This window comes from Ipomoea triloba, chromosome 12 (assembly GCF_003576645.1).
Source record: "Ipomoea triloba cultivar NCNSP0323 chromosome 12, ASM357664v1".
Lineage (NCBI taxonomy): Eukaryota > Viridiplantae > Streptophyta > Magnoliopsida > Solanales > Convolvulaceae > Ipomoea > Ipomoea triloba.
The window spans coordinates 11,123,186-11,142,301 of record NC_044927.1 but is presented as its reverse complement, the minus strand read 5'-3'; the positions used below and the strand labels follow the sequence as shown (position 1 = coordinate 11,142,301).

General features: G+C 37.3%; 1 protein-coding gene across 4 annotated transcripts; it reads left to right on the top strand.

Moving 5' to 3' along the window:
• The first annotated feature begins 487 nt into the window (after positions 1–487).
• Positions 488–17,944, top strand: LOC115999213 (altered inheritance rate of mitochondria protein 25-like). Of its 4 annotated transcripts, none has more exons than XM_031239024.1 (13): positions 488–850; positions 4,097–5,282; positions 8,088–8,693; positions 9,439–9,525; positions 10,508–10,549; positions 10,654–10,698; positions 13,400–13,465; positions 13,617–13,673; positions 13,790–13,851; positions 15,127–15,247; positions 15,967–16,038; positions 16,125–16,231; positions 17,603–17,944. In XM_031239024.1, the coding sequence occupies exons 2-13, from the start codon at positions 4,980–4,982 to the stop codon at positions 17,631–17,633; spliced, it is 1,599 nt and encodes a 532-aa protein (XP_031094884.1). In that variant the 5' UTR covers positions 488–850; positions 4,097–4,979; the 3' UTR covers positions 17,634–17,944. The 4 variants fall into 4 exon arrangements, with proteins under 4 accessions (XP_031094884.1, XP_031094883.1, XP_031094886.1 ...); XM_031239023.1 differs by having other exon boundaries at positions 4,086–5,282; XM_031239026.1 differs by having other exon boundaries at positions 491–850; positions 4,086–4,256; positions 17,603–17,934.
• The last annotated feature ends 1,172 nt before the right edge of the window (positions 17,945–19,116 follow it).

Below are 19,116 nucleotides of genomic sequence, written 5' to 3'. Positions count from 1 at the left end.
TGCTTGTGCTTCTGGTGAGTTTGCCGTATCATTGCTTCGAGTGAGTTTGCTCTGTATTTGCTTCGAGTGAGTTTGCTGTGCGTTTCTAGGGCTTGAGGAAGGGAGGGGAAATTGTGCGTTTCTAGGGGTTAAGGAAATTGTATTGGCAAAAAAGAGGGAGAGGGAGGGGGAGGGAGAGACGGGAATTGTATTCGCAGATGATTGAGGAGATGGAGAGAGATTAGGAAAGATATTATTAATTGATTTGATTAAAAAATAAAAGACAAATGAAATTACAATGTTAACCTTATTAACCGCTAATAAACAGAATTATTAACATAGGACTAAAGTGTGTAAAAATATTAAAGTCAAGGACTAATTAGAGTACAAAAAGTCACTTAGGACTAAATTGACTATATTAGGTATTAACTCAATTTAAAATTAATGGAAAATTGAGTAAGTTTTCAAAAAAAAAAAGGAAAATTGAGTAAGATAGGAGATTCGATGTTGGTCCCTGGCAAAAAACTAGGAAAAAAACCCCAACGGATGCTCTAACTCACTTTCGCTTTCACAGTTTGTCAGTTTCACTCCTCAGGACCTCAGCCAACGCAGCCACTCTTCGTCATCTACTCGTCTTCGATCATCGTCTCCCATCCGTGATCCGGCATAGCCACTCGCCGAGTCGCCGAGAACGGAGAACCCGAGACGCTGCGAGCCAGCCCCTCGCCCAGGAATCCCAGCGACTCAGTGAGACCGAGACGCAGCCACTCCGATCTCCGGCAACCACTCCCAGCGACGCAGTCACTCCGGTCTCCGGCAACCATTCCCATCGTCGCACTGCTCGCAGCTCGGACTGACGCACTCCTCGCAGGTATATTAATTTTCTTACCTTCAATTTAAATTTTTTTTTTTTAATTTGTATATCAGTATATAAGTATATTACTGATTTACTGTGATGAAACGGAATACTGTGGTTTCCAGTGTATTTTTTTCCAGACTGAATTAGTATAATAGTATTTATATTAGCATTACATATTTATAGTATATTACTGCAGTGTATTGTATTAGACTATATTTCAATATTTGAGTAGTTGTTTTTACATTTATTAGTTAAGTGATGGATAAGTGGATTAACAATTAACATATGTAAAAAAAAAACCAAATTGGAGGGCCCCGCCCATCCCTGCGGGCCTAGGGGGGTGGGGCAGGCTGGCCCTCCTTAGGCCCTCACCAGAAAGACAGGCTTTGGCAGCCCCGCCCCGCCAGCCCGCATCGACAGCTCTACTCCTATGGCATACATGACTAGCATAAAACACAATGGAAAATTTGTCTTAACCCCTTTTAAGAATTATGGCAGGTTTTAATCTTGTTAAAGATTGAGTTTGTAGATGGAAAAAGTAAGCAACGATGTAAGTGCAGAAAGTAATGAGAGATGTGAAGTTTTATAGTTGTTAAGCCAATTTGACCTAATCCACTCTTCTCCTAAAACTCTTAGGAGGTTTCACTAGTATTACACTCTTAATACACGTGGAGAGGACTTGTGCTTTGATCACAAAGCCAACCACAAGCCTCAGAGTTTTCACAAGCTACAACTTGTTAGTCATCTTCTTTCTACTTCTTTGAGTAGAATTGGGAAGATTGAACACAAAGAATTGTTATTCTCCAACTTGTGTAGACTTGGAGTTGAGTTGTCTTTGAATTTGCCAATTTTTTTCTTGATCTGGAATTGATTGCAGTTCTATCTCTCAATGTTAGTTTGATAACACTTGAATGCAATTTAGTACTCGTATATTTTCTCTCTAAATGACCAACACCTCGTTCAACCTTGGATGGAGGTATTTATAGAATCCTTTGAATTTATCTGTTAGAGGGAAACAAAATTCAAATGGGTAGTCTTTGTCTAACATGTAATGACCAATGGTTGTGTATTAGGTTGCTTTTGTCAGGATTTTTCAGCCATTGCTTGACTTTCAGTTCCTTAAATCAGCATCCTTTTTGTCTTGGCATATCAAGAAAATACTCATTGGAATATGTACCTAGGTATGTTGAAACCTTGAAAATATTCTTCTTGCTAACCGTGCGGTAAACTAATCATTATACTGTGAGTGATTGTGCTGATCGTAAAGTACTTGACCAAATGTTGACTAGGTCATTTCTCGGTTTGGACTACTTAGTGTCTCTTGACCTTTAACTACAATCAACTTCCCTTGCAACCCAATTAAACCCAACCTTTTAAATTGGGTATTTGACTAAAATTCAACCCAATTACTATTCGGTATTGTGAAATAAAAGCTAAGTGATGAGAGAGTGAAGAGAGTGAAATGTATTTCTAGAAATGGAAGATTTCTTCACACTTAATCTCTGTGTATATTACCCTATTTATACACACACTACACATGTTAATACACACTTCTTCATCTGCTATTCTTACTCTAACTAACATTCTAACCTATACACCTAGCATTCTAACTCCAACTAACAGACCTACACATCTACCTATATGTCATAACACTCCCCCTCAAGCCTGGAGAGTATAAATCATATGCTCCAAGCTTATTACAAATATACCCAATCTAGGAGCTCTAAGGGATTTTGTCAAGATATCAGCTAACTGATCTGCAGAATTGACAAAGCTGGTTTAATACTTCCCGACATAATCTTCTCCCTGATGAAATGGCAATCAACCTCGATGTATTTGGTCCTCTCATGATAAACTGGATTTGAGGCGATGTGTAGAGCAGCTTGGTTGTCACATATAAGTGTCATTGTGATATTGTTACACACCAATAAAGAATGGATAGTTTACTCAGAAAAAGGAATGATGAAAATCAGGCAAATCAGAAATTCAGAATACATAAGGAAAGGCTTAACTCAAGGGATTTGACAAGAATATAATCAAATGCACAATCATATCAACAATAACTCCTTTTCTATAATTATTTATTTCTTGGTGTTAAACCCTAAGCCCGTTTATAGATAAGCCCATTAGGGTTTCCTCTATTTTGTATAAGTAGTGGTAGTCTGTACAGTTCTAGATACAGAGAAATATACAAACATATATTATTCTCCTACATATTCACATGGTATCAGAACCTAAACCCTAGGAACCTATCCCCACCGCCGCCGCCGTAGCAGTCGCCGCGCCTCGCCGGAAAACAAGCAGATCACCGCCGTTTCGCGTTCCATCCTCGCCTCGTGGTGTTTTCTCCAATCTAACACCACAGGACCCTCAGGAACGCCGTCACAAGTAATCTGCTCCAAACCCGGCCGTCATCTGCCGCCACACGCGCCGCCACCGTTGTCGGAAACCTAGGAGGTTTTTTGGCCATAACTCCTTCCTCCGGTGTCCGATCGAGTCGCCGTCACCACCATTGGAATCGCCTTGAAGAAACGAACCAGCCAGTACCGGTTGTTTCTCCGACTGCCGTCGCCGGTCACCGTCGCCGGCCGCCGCCAGTCGCCGCCGTGATTTTCCGACGAGCCTCAAAACAGTGTTGTTTGGAGTGTGTTTGAGTGTGTTTGGAGGTTATTTGAAGTTTGGGACTTAATATATATATTGTCACACTTCCAGTGTGTTTGAAGGTTGTTTGGAGTTTGGTCCTGTTTCAGATCAGTGTGTTATTTGCATTGTTTCAGATCTGTTTTGCATATTATTTTGCATATTTGTTCTGTCAATATGGTGCAGACCACTGGTTCAGAGGCTCAGGCTCACAGTAGTTTCGCCCCAAATGAATATGAAGAGTACCTCCGTTTTAAAGCCTCCCGAAAGGTTACTACCACACCTTCCTCCAATCATGGTACCTCCCCACTTGTTTGTCTCTCTCATTCCAGTACTCCTAATACTTGGATACTGGATTCAGGTGCCTCAGATCATATTTCTGGTAATGTCTCGCTTATGTCTAATGTTTCTCACTCTAAAGATTTACCCATGATTACTTTAGCAAATGGTCATCAAACTCCAGCTGTGGGTATTGGCCAGGCTTCACCTATTCCCTCTCTCCCTTTAGAGTCTGTGTTATATGTGCCCAATAGTCCTTTCAACCTTATTTCGGTGAGTAAAATCACCCGTACTCTTAACTGCTCTATAACCTTTTCTGCTGATTCAGTTGTTGTGCAGGATTGCAGTACGGGGAAGGTGATTGGCACAGGGCTTGAGTCGCAGGGTCTCTATTACATGCGAGGGGGTGTTGCTGCCAGTGCATCCACAGATTCACCTTTGCTTATCCATAGTCGTCTTGGTCATCCGAGCCTATCCAAACTTCAACGGATGGTTCCAGGTATCTCTGTTGAGTCTTTAGATTGCGAGTCGTGTCATCTTGGAAAGCAATCCCGTAAGTCTTTTCCAAGAAGAGTCAATAATCGGGCTGTGTCCCTCTTTGATTTAGTGCATACGGATGTTTGGGGTCCTTATCGAGTCAATTCTACCTTAGGTTTCCATTATTTTGTAACCTTTATTGATGATTATTCACGATGTACTTGGGTTTTTCTAATGAGAAATCGTTCTGAGTTGTTTAATATCTTTCGGAATTTCTGCAATGAAATACAAACCCAATTTGGTACTCCCATCCGTGTCTTACGTAGTGACAATGCCAAAGAGTATCTATCTGCTCCTTTCCAAACCTTTATGCAGTCTCGGGGTATGTTACACCAAAAGTCCTGTGTTTACACACCTCAGCAGAACGGGGTTGCTGAGAGGAAAAATAGGCATCTGGTAGAAATTGCTCGTACTATGATATTGCACTATCATGTTCCCTCTCATTTTTGAGCTGATGCTATTCTTACTGCATGTTATTTGATCAATCGCATGCCATCCTCTGTTTTAAACAACCTTACCCCATATTCCATTGTATATCCTTCTGCTGATCTTTTTCCTCTTCCTCCTCGGGTTTTTGGGTGTGTTTGTTTTGTCCATGACATGACACCAGGGCGGTCAAAGATGGATCCTAAAGCTGTTAAGTGTGTGTTTTTTCCGTCCCTCAAACGGCACTTTGTGTCTGCCGATGTCACCTTTATTGAGTCATCCCCTTTCTTCCAGCCTTCTCCAAAAGACACCGGTCGAGAAGTTCTTCATATTCCTTACCTTCCTCCAGCTGATCCTCCAGCTGCCCGAAGTACTGATCCTCCACCTAATCCTCCAGCTGCTCCTAAACCCCCCCTTCAGGTTTATCATCGCCGTCCTCGCACTACACCTGCTGAGACTCCTGTTGACTCACCCGGGCCATCTGATCCTCCTGTTGCGGTTCTACCACTTCCACTGGAGTCTGTCACTGATCCCACTGAGGCATCCACTGATCTTCGTAGAGGTACACGTTCTACTCGTAATCCTCATCCTATATATACTTTCTTAAGCTATCATCGTGTGTCTTCCCCATACTATGCCTTCCTTTCTCATCTGTCTTCTGTGCCTATACCCAAGACTACTAGTGAGGCTCTCTCGGATCCAGGTTGGTGTCAAGCCATGTTGACAGAAATGGAGGCTCTCCAGTCCAGTGGCACATGGGAGTTGGTCCCTCTCCCTGTGGGTAAGACTGTTGTTGGGTGTAGATGGATTTATACTGTGAAGGTGGGTCCTGATGGTAAGATTGATCGCCTTAAAGCAAGGCTGGTGGCTAAAGGCTACACCCAGATTTTTGGTTTGGATTATACTGATACTTTTTCTCCTGTAGCTAAAATTGCATCAGTCTGCTTGTTGTTGTCTCTGGCTGCTATTAACCATTGGGACCTACACCAGTTGGATATCAAGAATGCTTTCCTCCATGGCGACCTTAAAGAGGAAGTTTACAAGAATGCTTTCCTCCATGGCGACCTTAAAGAGGAAGTTTATATGGAGCAACCACCTGGGTTTGTTGCTCAGGGGGAGTCTTCTGGCATGCAACCACCTGGGTTTGTTGCTCAGGGGGAGTCTTCTGGCATGGTTTGTAAGCTTCGCCGCTCTTTGTATGGTTTAAAACAGTCTCCACGAGCTTGGTTTGGGAGATTTAGCTCAGTGGTGTGTGAGTTTGGTATGGTTCGGAGTGAAGTTGATCATTCTGTGTTCTATCGTCACTCTAGTGGGAAATGCATATATCTTATTGTGTATGTAGATGACATTGTTATTACAGGAAGTGATCAAGAAGGCATATCCAAGCTGAAAGAATATCTCTTCAGTCGATTCCAGACTAAGGACTTGGGCAAGCTGAAATATTTCCTTGGTATTGAAGTAGCTCAGTCTCACAGTGGTATAGTTATCTCTCAAAGGAAGTATGCCTTGGATATTCTAGAAGAAACTGGTTTGTTGGATTGTAGACCTGTGGATAATCCAATGGATCCAAATGTCAAACTTCTACCAGGACAGGGGGAGCCATTGCCTGATCGAGAGAGATACAGGAGACTAATCGGGAAATTGAATTATCTCACAATCACTCGACCAGATATTTCCTTTGCTGTCAGTGTATTAAGCCAGTTTCTTGAAAGTCCGTGTGATACTCATTGGGATGCTGCTGTTCGGGTTCTGAGGTACATCGAAAGAGCCCCAGGGCAAGGTTTGCTGTATGAAGATAGAGGACATGCTCAAGTTGTGGGATATTCTGATGCAGACTGGGCTGGTTGTCCTTTTGACAGACGATCTACCTCAGGTTACTGTGTACTTATTGGTGGTAATCTTATATCTTGGAAGAGTAAGAAACAAGATGTTGTTGCCAGATCCAGTGCTGAAGCTGAATACCGTGCTATGGCTCTTGTCACGTGTGAGTTGATATGGCTGAAGCATTTACTTCAAGAGTTACAGTGTGGTCAGGTCGCTCAAATGACATTAATATGTGACAACCAAGCAGCTCTTCATATTGCCTCAAATCCAGTTTTTCATGAGAGGACCAAACATATTGAGGTTGACTGCCACTTTATCAGGGAGAAAATTGTGTCTGGGAGTATCAAGACTAGCTTTGTCAACTCTGCAGATCAGTTGGCTGATATCCTAACAAAGTCTCTTAGAGCTCCTAGAGTTGGGCATATTTGTAACAAGCTTGGAGCATATGATCTATACTCTCCAGCTTGAGGGGGAGTGTTAAACCCTAAGCCCGTTTATAGATAAGCCCATTAGGGTTTCCTCTATTTTGTATAAGTAGTGGTAGTCTGTACAGTTCTAGATACAGAGAAATATACAAACATATATTATTCTCCTACATATTCACACTTGGCACTATAAATTAGAACCTCTAGATGATAGTAAATCATCCCATCTTTATCCTTAGTCTTTAAGCTTTAGTAGCTGGGCAAGAGCCTAAAACTCTTTTTGGGCAAAGTCTTGTGACTTCCTGTTTCTATTTTTTTTTTTTTTTTTTTTTTTTTTTTAAGTTTCCAGTCAATAAAAATTACCTCCTTGTTGTTTTCTCTAACAAATTGGTCCGACCTGCCGGATAATGACCAATACACGAATGAACTCTCGTGTTGAATCGTTAGAGAATAACCAGGAAGAAATGCATGCCAAAATCGAATCGTTGCGTTTTGACATGAATATCCGTATGGATAGTATAGAAGGTACACTTGCCAAGATGTCTGAACTGCTGTTTTCATTGCATGGGAAACGTTCTGCAGAATCTAGTGTCTCTCCGGTGGCTGTTCCTGGTGGAAGTTCTTCAGACACTATCAACTTCACACCGGTACCATTATAATAGGTTCCTTCGGTCAATCATCCGCTACAGTCTAACAGATTAGAGATTCCAACATTTGATGGCACAGATCCAGCAGGATGGTTGGCTCGGGCAGATCAATTCTTTGCCATTCATTGCACCCATGATGATTTGAAGGTTCCAACGGCTATCATCAGTATAGAAGGACTGGCACTCCATTGGCTTCGATGGCAATCCATTGTATTTTTAGATGTATATTTATGTGCTTGTGTGTGTGTATGTTAAGTATTCTGCATCTGTATATGCTTGCAAACTGATGCAATATTCAGGTCATAAAATCCATGATAATTTGAACATTATCTGCTTCCATCTTGCTGTGCAGAAAGTGTTTAATGACATTATCTTCAATGGCTTATGCGAACATTTTGGGTTCTGAGTTTGTTTTGAATGTTGCTATATTCTACCTCAATTAATTATGGAATTGTATGTGTCTTATAACAGTTTTCTCAAATGAGCTGGAGGCAGCATGTGCGTTGTTTAGCCAGAAAATACAGGTCATCACAATGTTTGATGGCTAACAAGCAAATGAATGGTATTCTGGTTGTTGAAGAGAATCCTTTCTTTTGTTTGAAACTGCATAGAGGGTATGCATCATCAATGTTGCCTTCTCAAACTGATCCAAGAAACATATATCTTTCCAAATCGTTGAACTCTGGAAGAAACTTGCTATCAATGGTTAAGCTGTCTGGTTCTGTTGTGAGAAATATCCAAGGCCTGCAGCATCCTCCAATGATAGTATCTCGTCAATTTGGCCAGGGTGCAAAAAATGATCCTTATTTGAGCAGAGATTTTTTTGTACAGCTTTGGGTCGCAGATAGAAAGATGAAGCAGTCTGGTGTAAAACGAAGACCAAGAAGTCATAAATCTTTGAACGATGGTGAATCGGGGTCTTATAGCCAATTCTTTTCCAAATTTCCACCCGGAAGACATTTATCTGGTGCTTCTGCTGCAGAGGAAAAATCCTTTCAAGAAGCAAAGCCAAATCTTAGACAACCACCGCCTAGCCAATCTGTGACGGGTATTCTGCAACCTTCATCACCTGAGGAGGTAAGGTTACCTTGTCTCCTCTCTCCCTGGATTTAAAAAGAACAAAGCTGTCATCCTGTAATCAGATTTTATATGTTTGGTACACTTTAGATTGTTATAATTAGATGAGTAGAAACATAACAAACCTTGGACTTCTTTCTTCAATTTAAATGTATTTCTTAAGTGCTTTGTATTAGGTCATGTTTTGTCTCTTATTTACTATATGCTTTCTGAACAGTGTAAGTAGGGCTGTTTGGTCTGTAATATTCACTTTGAAAATTATGGATCGTTCTATGATTTCTTCTGCAATGTAAAGTCTAAACATGCTTCTCATAGAATTATTTCCTTTCACTTATAATCTTTGATTCTTGGTCTTTTTATTGATGAAACTTTTCTGTCCTCAATCTTTTCAAACTTCACCTTTTTTTATGCACTTATAGGGGTGGCAGAGAAACTTGATATTACTTTTGGTTATGGATGTTTAATCATAAAAATATATGAAGCAGTTGTTGATAGTACTTAGTAGGAAGCCCTTGGGAGGAATAGGTTGGTGATGATAGTTTTGAAGTCTTGAGATATGAATGTGGGAATCTGGTGATTGATAGTTAAAGATTTTAAGCCAAGTGTTTAAGCACTCCATCCATGATGGGAGTTCAGTTATACAGAACATGGTATCAATGCACTAACTAAATAATTTTAAGCATCCTGCATTTTATTACTTGAAATTCTTTGGAAATGACCTACCTTTCCCTTTTTCTTCTTTCAGGCTATGGTTGCTCCTCTTCTTGCTAGATCCAACTTGCTGATTACTAGAGATATAGAATGGGCAAATCTTGTTCTTGGCTTTGAGCAAGTAAGTTCTAAAATTAATTGATTGAATTTCCTTGAGTATCTTAGATTATTTGGTTTATAGGAAAGATTTCTCTAATTTTGGACTTGAAAACTCTTAGCATGCTTTGGTTAATGTTATTATCTTATTTGATAAAGAATTTCAAATCAAAGACACATCGACAAAAGGAAGGGAACATGTGTTACTTTGCTGAGTTTCTGGCTATATTGTGTTTTTAAAAATAATTATTGTTGAAATCCTATTTTCATACCAAAGCTTCATATTATTAGAGCTTCTATATGCTCCCTGCTCATCATTTTGATGATGACTACGTTGCAATATGGAAAGGAGAGGAGAATGGGATAACTCTAACTGTAAGCCCTTCAAATCTTTAAAAGATACTTTCTCAAGGTACATTGATGATTTGATGGTTCTACCAATCAAGTTATGTATAAAATATAAATTGTATATAACTTTGATCAAAGAAGTGCAGAACCCATATAGTATATGCATTTCCTATCAATGTCTATCTGTAGATTTCAAATATTAAGTTCCAATGCATCTGATCTAAGTCTCCCCTCATGTATAATTTTCATAGAAAATCCTCCTCCCTTTAAATCAACATTAGATGAACCCTTTTATCTGCAATCAAATTTACATTCAGGTTTGGCTAGCTTCCACGAAGGTATTTGTAAGTTCACCAATTCCTCCTGAAAAGTATAAATGATTGAGGCACTTTATTGTATAGTCATTTTGTTGGCAAATTATGGGGCTGGTTATTGATACTATGACCTCCTACCTAAAGTCATAGGATAATGCCACTTGACTATAAGGTCTTTGGCAAGTTATTTCGCATTATAGTCATACCACTTCTTTACTTTCTCAAAGTCCTATGCTTTCCAGCTTCTACAAGGCTGACTTTGTCCTTCTCCAACTTGTATTCTCCTGCGTCATATTGATATTTGGTCTGAAGAGGATGTAATCATTGTATGCCTCTTAATTGCAGGAAAACCGATATGCTATTGTAGATGTATGCTACCCACAATCGGTATGTACATTATTATCATTTTGTTGCTTCGATGCATTGGTTTTTGTTTAGACAAAATGCCTTTCATATCAATGTACTTTCCTACTCTGGAATTGTCTTTTCAGCCTGCAGGTTATATCCGTGAAAAGAGTAATGTGCTTGCAAGACAGGTATAATTTATTTTTGGTTCTCTCTATAAAGTCCATACATGTTGCTTTTGTTCAAATTGTAGGTTTTATTCTTTATTTGTTCAAGTTGGAGGTTTTATTCTTTCCTTACAACGAGAAATATATTTTATAGCTAGTTACTACTTGCCAGTTGCCACGAGCTTTATTTTGTCCAACTATCCAAGCTTACTGATAAGAAATGACTTCAAAGATCTTGTGGGTGGCTGAGATCCACTGACCCCCATTAAGTCAGAAGTTATTTCTGTTAATCAAGTAGTAGCCTAACATGAGAGATACATAGGAGAGTGGCTCCTTTTTTCTACAAAATGTGAATTTTGAGATTGACTCAAGTTACCCCATGACTCACTAGTTCACAGCATTTATCTTCTTTTTTATTAAGTTCTCACAGTTCTTGCCTTTTTATCAACTCCATATTTTATTGTTATTTGAGAAATGAATTTAAATACATCAAAATGCTTGTTGAATTTTATCTTATGGAGAAAAAGGACTACATAGTGGCAACTAAGCAACAAATAGACATTTTTTATATGCCAACTTTTATGATTTCTATGCTCCATTGCGCTAGAGTTGTATCAAAGTATTTTAAAGTCATCTTATTATTTCTTAAAAGAAATACTTGATTGGAAGGAATTTGTTATGGTCTATGTCATGGGCAGAAGAAGGTATAGGAAATTAGGAAGAAGTGTGAAAGCCTCACTTCAAGGTTGGGTTTGCTTGAGAGTTGAGACCCAAAACTTCTTTAGTCTCCTACTCTCCTTTTGGGATTTAAAAATCCTGCTTGTCATTGATCCAATGAATTCTCCCTTTTTATAATAGGGAAAATAGAAGACTCCAATAACTAATAATCACTTTAAGACTAGATAACTAATTAAGACAAAGACTTCTAATTGAATCAAATAACTAGAACGCCTAAACAACTAAGACAACCAACTATTAAGCAATTCTAATCTAACTAAAATATCTAATAAATAGTTGATAAACATATTGTTGCCTTCTTGCATCATATGCATGTACCCAGCCCGCGTCATTACACCCCTCCAAGGCATCAGGCTTTGTCCTCAAGCTTGAAGACTGGTAACCTCTTGTATTATGTAGCTAACACTTCCCATAATCAAATGGGATCACTGAAAGAATTGCAGATGGTAAAGCCACATTTAGCTTGTGAAGGATCATTTGATGAGCCAACAACGGTGATGAGATGGACCCAAATCCTAGGCGTTCTTTGAGTGAGTTATTTGTAGCCCAATCCTGACCAGTAGCATATAGCAGAACCATGGAATGAGATGCGGTGGTGGAGTGGTGAAATAACCGCTCCGTGCGCTGGACAATTTTTGGAAAGGACACATCGTTAGTTTTTGGAAAATCAGTAACCCTCCATGTTGAATTATCACCCACATGAGGTTGATCAGCCAAAACACTGGCTTGCATTGACGCTATCTCAAAATATGGGTGATCAATAATTGTGGAGGATGAATCATCCATCCTGAGTGAAATAACATCACCCTTTGCTTGCTGAATTTTTGAGGAAGTTGGTGTATTGATATTTGGTGTTTTGTCTTGGCCTATGAGGAATTTACTTATCGACTGCTTTAGTTTGTTGTCATCTTCACCTAATTCTAAGAGTCTTATGCAGTACTCTTTCATTACTGATTACTCATTCACTGACTCTTTAAGAGCTTTGAGTTCCGGATGTCCAAAAGTGCCCATGACATCGGCAACAGAACCAAATGAAATGTGGTCTACGTCAGGGGCAGGAGAAGGAATAGGAAGACGTGTTTTGCCACACTTCAAGGCTGGGTTTGCTTGAGATTCAAAACCCCCTTAGTCCCTCCCCTTTTGGGATTTAAAATTCTGCTTGCCATTAATCCAATGAATTCTCCCTTTTTTATAATAGGGAAAATACAAGACTCCAATAACTAATAATCACTTTAAGACTAGATAACTGTTAAGACAGACTACTAATTGAATCAAATAATAGGAACACCTAAAAAACTAAGACAACTAACTTTTAAGCAATTTTAATTTTACTAGAACATCTAATAAATAATTGATGAAAATATTGTTGCCTTCTTGCATTATATCCATGCCCCTAGCCCCCATCAACTCATTCAAATATTGGTTCTTTGAGAGCTTTGAATTCCGAATTGTTCGAAAGTGAGCTGCCCATGATGCAGGCAACGGAACCAAATGTCACAGTCTATGTCACGGGCAGTAGAATGAATGAAGAAGTGTTTTGCTACACGTCAAGGTTGGGTTTGCTTGAGACCTTAAACTTCCCTTAGTCCCCTTTTGGGATTCTGCTTCCCATTAATCCAATGAATTTTCCCTTTTTATAATAGGGAAAATACAAGACTCGAATAACTAATAATCACTTCAAGTTAAGACAAAGGCTTCTAATTGAATCAAATTAGAACACCTAAAAGACTAAGACAACTAACTATTAAGCAATTTTAATCTTACTAAAACATCTAATGAATAATTGATGAAAATATTGTTGCCTTCCTGCATCATATCCATGTCCCCACCCGCATCAGAACTGCATCATATCCTTGACTACTCCTAGTACTTTTCTCTTGTGATGCCAAACTGGGCAACTAAGAATACTGCATTTTTTTTATCAGCACAGTGCTTTACTGTTTTGAATCTTCTCTTTAAAAGAATTGATTATTTTGCTACTTTGCAGTTGCTTCGCCTAAGACGACCTTTTGTGGCTTTTATAACTGATGGTCTGGGTAATGAGCTTTTCAGGGTAAGAATTTCAAGTACCTTTTTCTACATATTTGAACTATTAGGTACTGTAATGTGCTTCTATTTTAGGGTGTTTCATGCACACATTACAAGTATCTATATATCTAAATGCTTGACTTGTGTGATTTACCTTGCATTCTGGTTACAATCAGGTACGAAGGCCCTTTTGGTGGATCAACAGCTCAATTTATGCTGAGATAAATGGAAAAGTATGTTATTTGCGCTCCTTAGTAAAAATGGCTTTGTTCTATCTCCTACACTCATCAACATTTTCTTGATAGTGTTGTAAATAAGTAGTTTTATGTCACTAGATATCTGCTTTCAGGAAATAGGAGTAGTCCACAGAAGATGGCATCTCTGGAGAAGAATTTATGATCTGTATTTGGGGTAATATCTTTTTCTCTGGATGTGATTATCTGAAACCAACATTTCCTGGAATTGAACTTTAGCTGTCACGCTCAGAATTGATTGATATCTTTCATCAGTGATAGCCTCCTATGAGTTACCAGTCATAGACTTTGCAATTAAGCAGGCACTTAATCTGCAGAAGACGTTTATGAATGATTTCCTCTTTGCCATAGAACTGTTTGATAAAGCTTATTTATTCAGATATTGGGATTATGAATTAAATAATTGACTTTTAGCACTTGTCAACAAATATGAACTATGGATTGCATAACATATTTTAGATCATATAAGTCATAAACTATAATTGCAGTCCATAATCATAAGTTTTATGAAACTACAAAAGTACAAATGGTGAAATAGTGAAATGCACCAGTTTTTGCTGCTTAAATTAATGTTTTAAAGTTTAATTAAGTTTACTGAATTTAAGGGAAAATTATTTGGATATACCTTGATCAAAGGACAAGGCATGCACATGAATTTCTGCATTACACTGTTGATTGATGTTTAATATAGAAGATGTGATTTATTAAGCAATAATAATTATGCAGAGTAACTGGTAAAAGTTTAAATCCACATCTTTTATGTTCTTTTTTAAGGAATATATTTAGCATAGTTCTTTATAGGATATCAAGCTATATGCTATGAGAGGGAAGATCAGTTTTTTACTGTCTTATTTGATTTTTTCCTGTTAGTGCTGGAAGATCATACTGTCTTATTTGATTTTTTCCTGTTAGTGCTGGAAGATCACTCTAAAGCATAGAAAAGTGCAATTTGTCTCTTAAGTGGAGTCAAGATGGTCTGAAACAAATATGGACTGCAGATCTGTAACTTTTTCTGAGATATTTCAACTTTTAATGCAAGCACACCATTAGATAACTCTTGATTCATAGATTTTTGCCCAAGTAGTGATTTTTTTCGGGCCTCACAATATGCATAATATTAATGGTTCTGGTGCTTAACAATAGTATTGAATTACAAAATTCAGTGTAGCAAAATTCTAATGCTAATCTCTTTCAACTTATTTAGACAATGTTAATGCAAATGCCAAATCTGGTGATCTATTTCAAATTTGTGACAGGACCATATTTCAGGATTTAAGCATCATGGGCATGAAAAAGAAAAGTTTACACTTTTAGTTGCATTGTGCTTGTTTTTCACTTCCTGGATGTTGACTCCAGCTAATTTTAATTAATTGATATGGCTCATTTCATCAAACTTATCCAAATAATGAAAAGATTTTCTATTGTGTTGCAGTAATGAGCAATTTGCTGTGGTTGAGAATCCTGGCTTTTGGAACTGGACTTTTACATTAAAGGACATTGATGGGAAAGTGCTGGCTCAGATAGATCGTGACTGGAGGGGATTTGGTTTTGAGGTTAGTCTTTAGTTTTAGTGGTTTACTTCATTTAGCAAATTTGAATATTGACTTCTCCTGTTATGTATTTATTTATGTTTTATCCCTAAATGGCTTTGGTTGAAACCTTTCAAATATGTATTTGTTTAATGTGTTCATTCTCAAAATGTGTTGCTTCAACACCATCATCATTTTATTTTATTTTTCTGTTTTTATAACAGATACATAAATAGCTTTCTCTTTATCATTCTTGAGCCTTGACTTGGTGGTTGATGGTTTTTCCTCCACAGCCACCAAGGTATGAGAACTGGTACTAACATGTAAAAGCTTCACATTTGCTTCGTTTAACTATGAAGAAACATCTCTTATGATCGTCTATATAATAATTAACATACATTTCTTAGTTGCATGCTTTACAGTACTTTAACTTGACTTCCTAGTTCCTACTCAACCCTCTCTAAAGAAATAAAAAAGTATGAATACCTGTTCCTTATACTGGTACTAACATGTAAAAGCTTCACATTTGCTTCGTTTAACTATGAAGAAACATCTCTTATGATCGTCTATATAATAATTAACATACATTTCTTAGTTGCATGCTTTACAGTACTTTAACTTGACTTCCTAGTTCCTACTCAACCCTCTCTAAAGAAATAAAAAAGTATGAATACCTGTTCCTTATACTCTCTAAAGAAATAAAAAAGTATGAATACCTGTTCCTTATAATCTGTATATTGCAGATTTTTACTGATGCTGGCCAGTATGTGATCCAATTTGGTAAAGCTGATTCCAGTATTGCTCCGGTTGGAGGGGTAAACCATCTTATGAAGATTCATAGGTTAGTAAGTTTATTGTTTTTATTCTTCTTCTAAACTATGTTTTTTACTCTCCAATGTAGATCCAAGAGTTAGATGTAGTTCGTCCACTAACCCTCTCTGAGCGAGCAGTAGCTGTTGCACTTGCTATATCACTTGATAATGATTACTTCTCAAGACATGGAGGCTGGTAAGAAATTTGTTGCTCTTTTCTCTATCTGTTAATACTTGAATTGCTTGCCTTAGCACATTGTAGGCCTAGCATTGCTTTGGAAGAAATGTACTGTTGCACAAAATATATGTTGATAACTGAGAACAAAGGCTAAAATGAATCAATCCCAACACAAAACGTTAAAACTTGATTTTATTGAAGTTTGATTCTTGAGCTCAAATTTCAGAATTAGACTATTACAAGTTAAGGATTTAACTTGAATTCTTCAGAATGGCCTATGTTTTGTAATATATGTGTCTGTGTGTGTGTACATATATAAATGAGAGAGAGGGAGAGATATTCACCTGTTGGCTATTGGGAGGCAACCCTGACTTAAGCTTAAGGGATCAATCCCCAGTTCATACATTTTTGAGTTTGAGGTGTATTTGTCCCTTTGAGGGTTTTTTAGGCTTCTTGATTAAGGGGTTTATGTATTAGTTTCCTTTTTGAGTTGATGTAGAAAAATTGTGATTATATTATATTATTCATTGACTCAGTATTGAGTTGAGGTGTATTAGTCCCTTAAAAATTGTAAATTGTAATAACTGTATCACCGTACTCATCATTTCGAGCAATAAACGTGTGCACATTACCTATAAATTGATACAAATTGAATTTGGGTTAGAAATGTGATTCTACCTTGAATTGCTCAGTCTAAGCTTACCTTAGGACATCTGCTTTCTTCATTTCCTATGAGCTATTAGACCATTTTTAAGGACAGTAGGTCAAATGGAATTAATTATATCAGATTGCAAATCCTAGAATAACACTTTGATTCCATCCTTGTCATCGAGGAGTGGTGAGAACTTTAATCAATAAAATGTCATAATATTGAGGGGCCTTGATAACCTTGTATTGAAGGAGCATTTAATTTGAGTCCGGATATATACAGTTTTTCCTTGGGTCTAACTTGAAGCAAATTGAGATTGGGGTTGAACCTGAAATGTATGAGTCAAATCTACATAACAATCTCTACAAGCATTCCAAAACATTGAAAGTGTTTGAGTTGATTTAATCTCATTGAAGCCCTGTAGAGAACATAGCTCATTTATGGTGATTGCATATTGTCTACATCTAAACACTTAGCCATTTATCTTACTGTCCTAACTCTGCCTTATTCCTTTGATTTACGATGCTTAGTCATATTTCTTCAATATACTTGTTAATTTAAATCGAAGGGACAAAAGAAAAAAAGTGGAGTTGTCAGACATGCTTAATGCTGACAATTTGGTATATTATGCAAGTGATCATACTTATCTTCAGAAATTAATAAATTGTGCCTGTTTAATTATGCTTAAATATATTTTTGTGTGAGAAAATGCTTTACTAACTGTCTCGAATTGATGGCAGGGGAATTCCATTTGTTGAAGTTGGTGAATGAACCATATTCTGCTATTGCTTGCAAGTCATCTGCTTAAGGTGAGGATTAAATTATGCAAAAACGGGTGTATATTCAACAAATTCTGTACAGTAATATATAGACGCTTCTATCTCCTAAACATGGTCTACTGAATAGCAAATCTATACTACATTTGAGTCACAAGTCCTGCCAAATTAAAATTGAAGTTTAAAATCAGGTAAATACACTTGGATAACACTCTTAACTGCTGCAAATGATAAGGTCTTATTGATTGAATTGATTATGTACTGTTGTCATATCACAATGGAAGTTATTGATCTAATTATCATCAAGCCTCTATATTTTTGTCATAATAAAAAATTCTCGAAAACATAGGTTAGGATTGGCTCTGTCTATAACACTAGGTCAAACATAGGAAGTTGTGTTGGTATGGTAAATCTATGACCTTAGCAAGCCAAGAACTTGCCAATATTTAATTTAGTTAATTTGCAGAGCCATATTCTTGGTTGGATAGCTATTTCAACTTGTACAAATATGAAATCTTAATCTAATGGATTTGAATATTGGCTCATGTTTGTTTTTAATATCTAATATGGCTATGAATGCACATGGAACAATAGTGGTTGCTACTTGCTAGGAAAACATTCTTAGCAAGGAAAATGGTGTACTCACACCCTTGTGAGTGTACTATTCTTGAAAGTGTTGTATTCTAGACCTATTCTGTGAATCAAGCATGCTATAAGTATAATATCTTGTGAGTTTGGGAATGATATTCATTGGAGTCCAAGTGATGATGGGGTCTTCTTGTTGAGGGCATCAAATTATGGGTTGGGTGAACTTTTCATGTGATGCAAGTGTAGTAATTCTCACATCAGATGTGTGTTAGAAAGGTTAGTGTTTTAGATATGGGATAGGGTAATTGTCTTTTTAACCATTTCCGAACTTATATTTGAATACATTTAGAACTATTTGAACTCGGTTTCTCATTGATCACAAAATGAATGGATGGAGACTTGGCGGTGGCATTTCTATAAATAAGTGTAACGTTGAATGAATAAACTGTGTAAATGATGCATGTCAGTGGCTTCTTGATCTATTCATGTGTATTTTTTTCAAATATGGATTTTTTTTTTAAAAAAAAATGATGCGATTTTTGGCACTTGTTAGTTGTTAGGCACAACTTTTTAGTTAGAACATTCTTCTGTTAACTTATTGACTAATGTTCAAATTTTATCTCTTGTAATTTTTTTTTTTTCTGTTCATAACTATTTTCTCAACCTAGTAAAATACAAAGAGTTAATACTACTCTCATTGGGGTTTGAACTCATGATCTCTCATTTGGAAGAGTCATCATGTGTCACTGTCACTAGATCACAATGTCATTGGCTCTCTTGTACTTCTTTTGAAATGTATAAAGAAATCCTTTAAAAATTTTAAGTGATATTGTTGAGGTTAGGTAATTCAAAATAATTCAAATATATTAGGATTGAGTAAAACCTTTTTA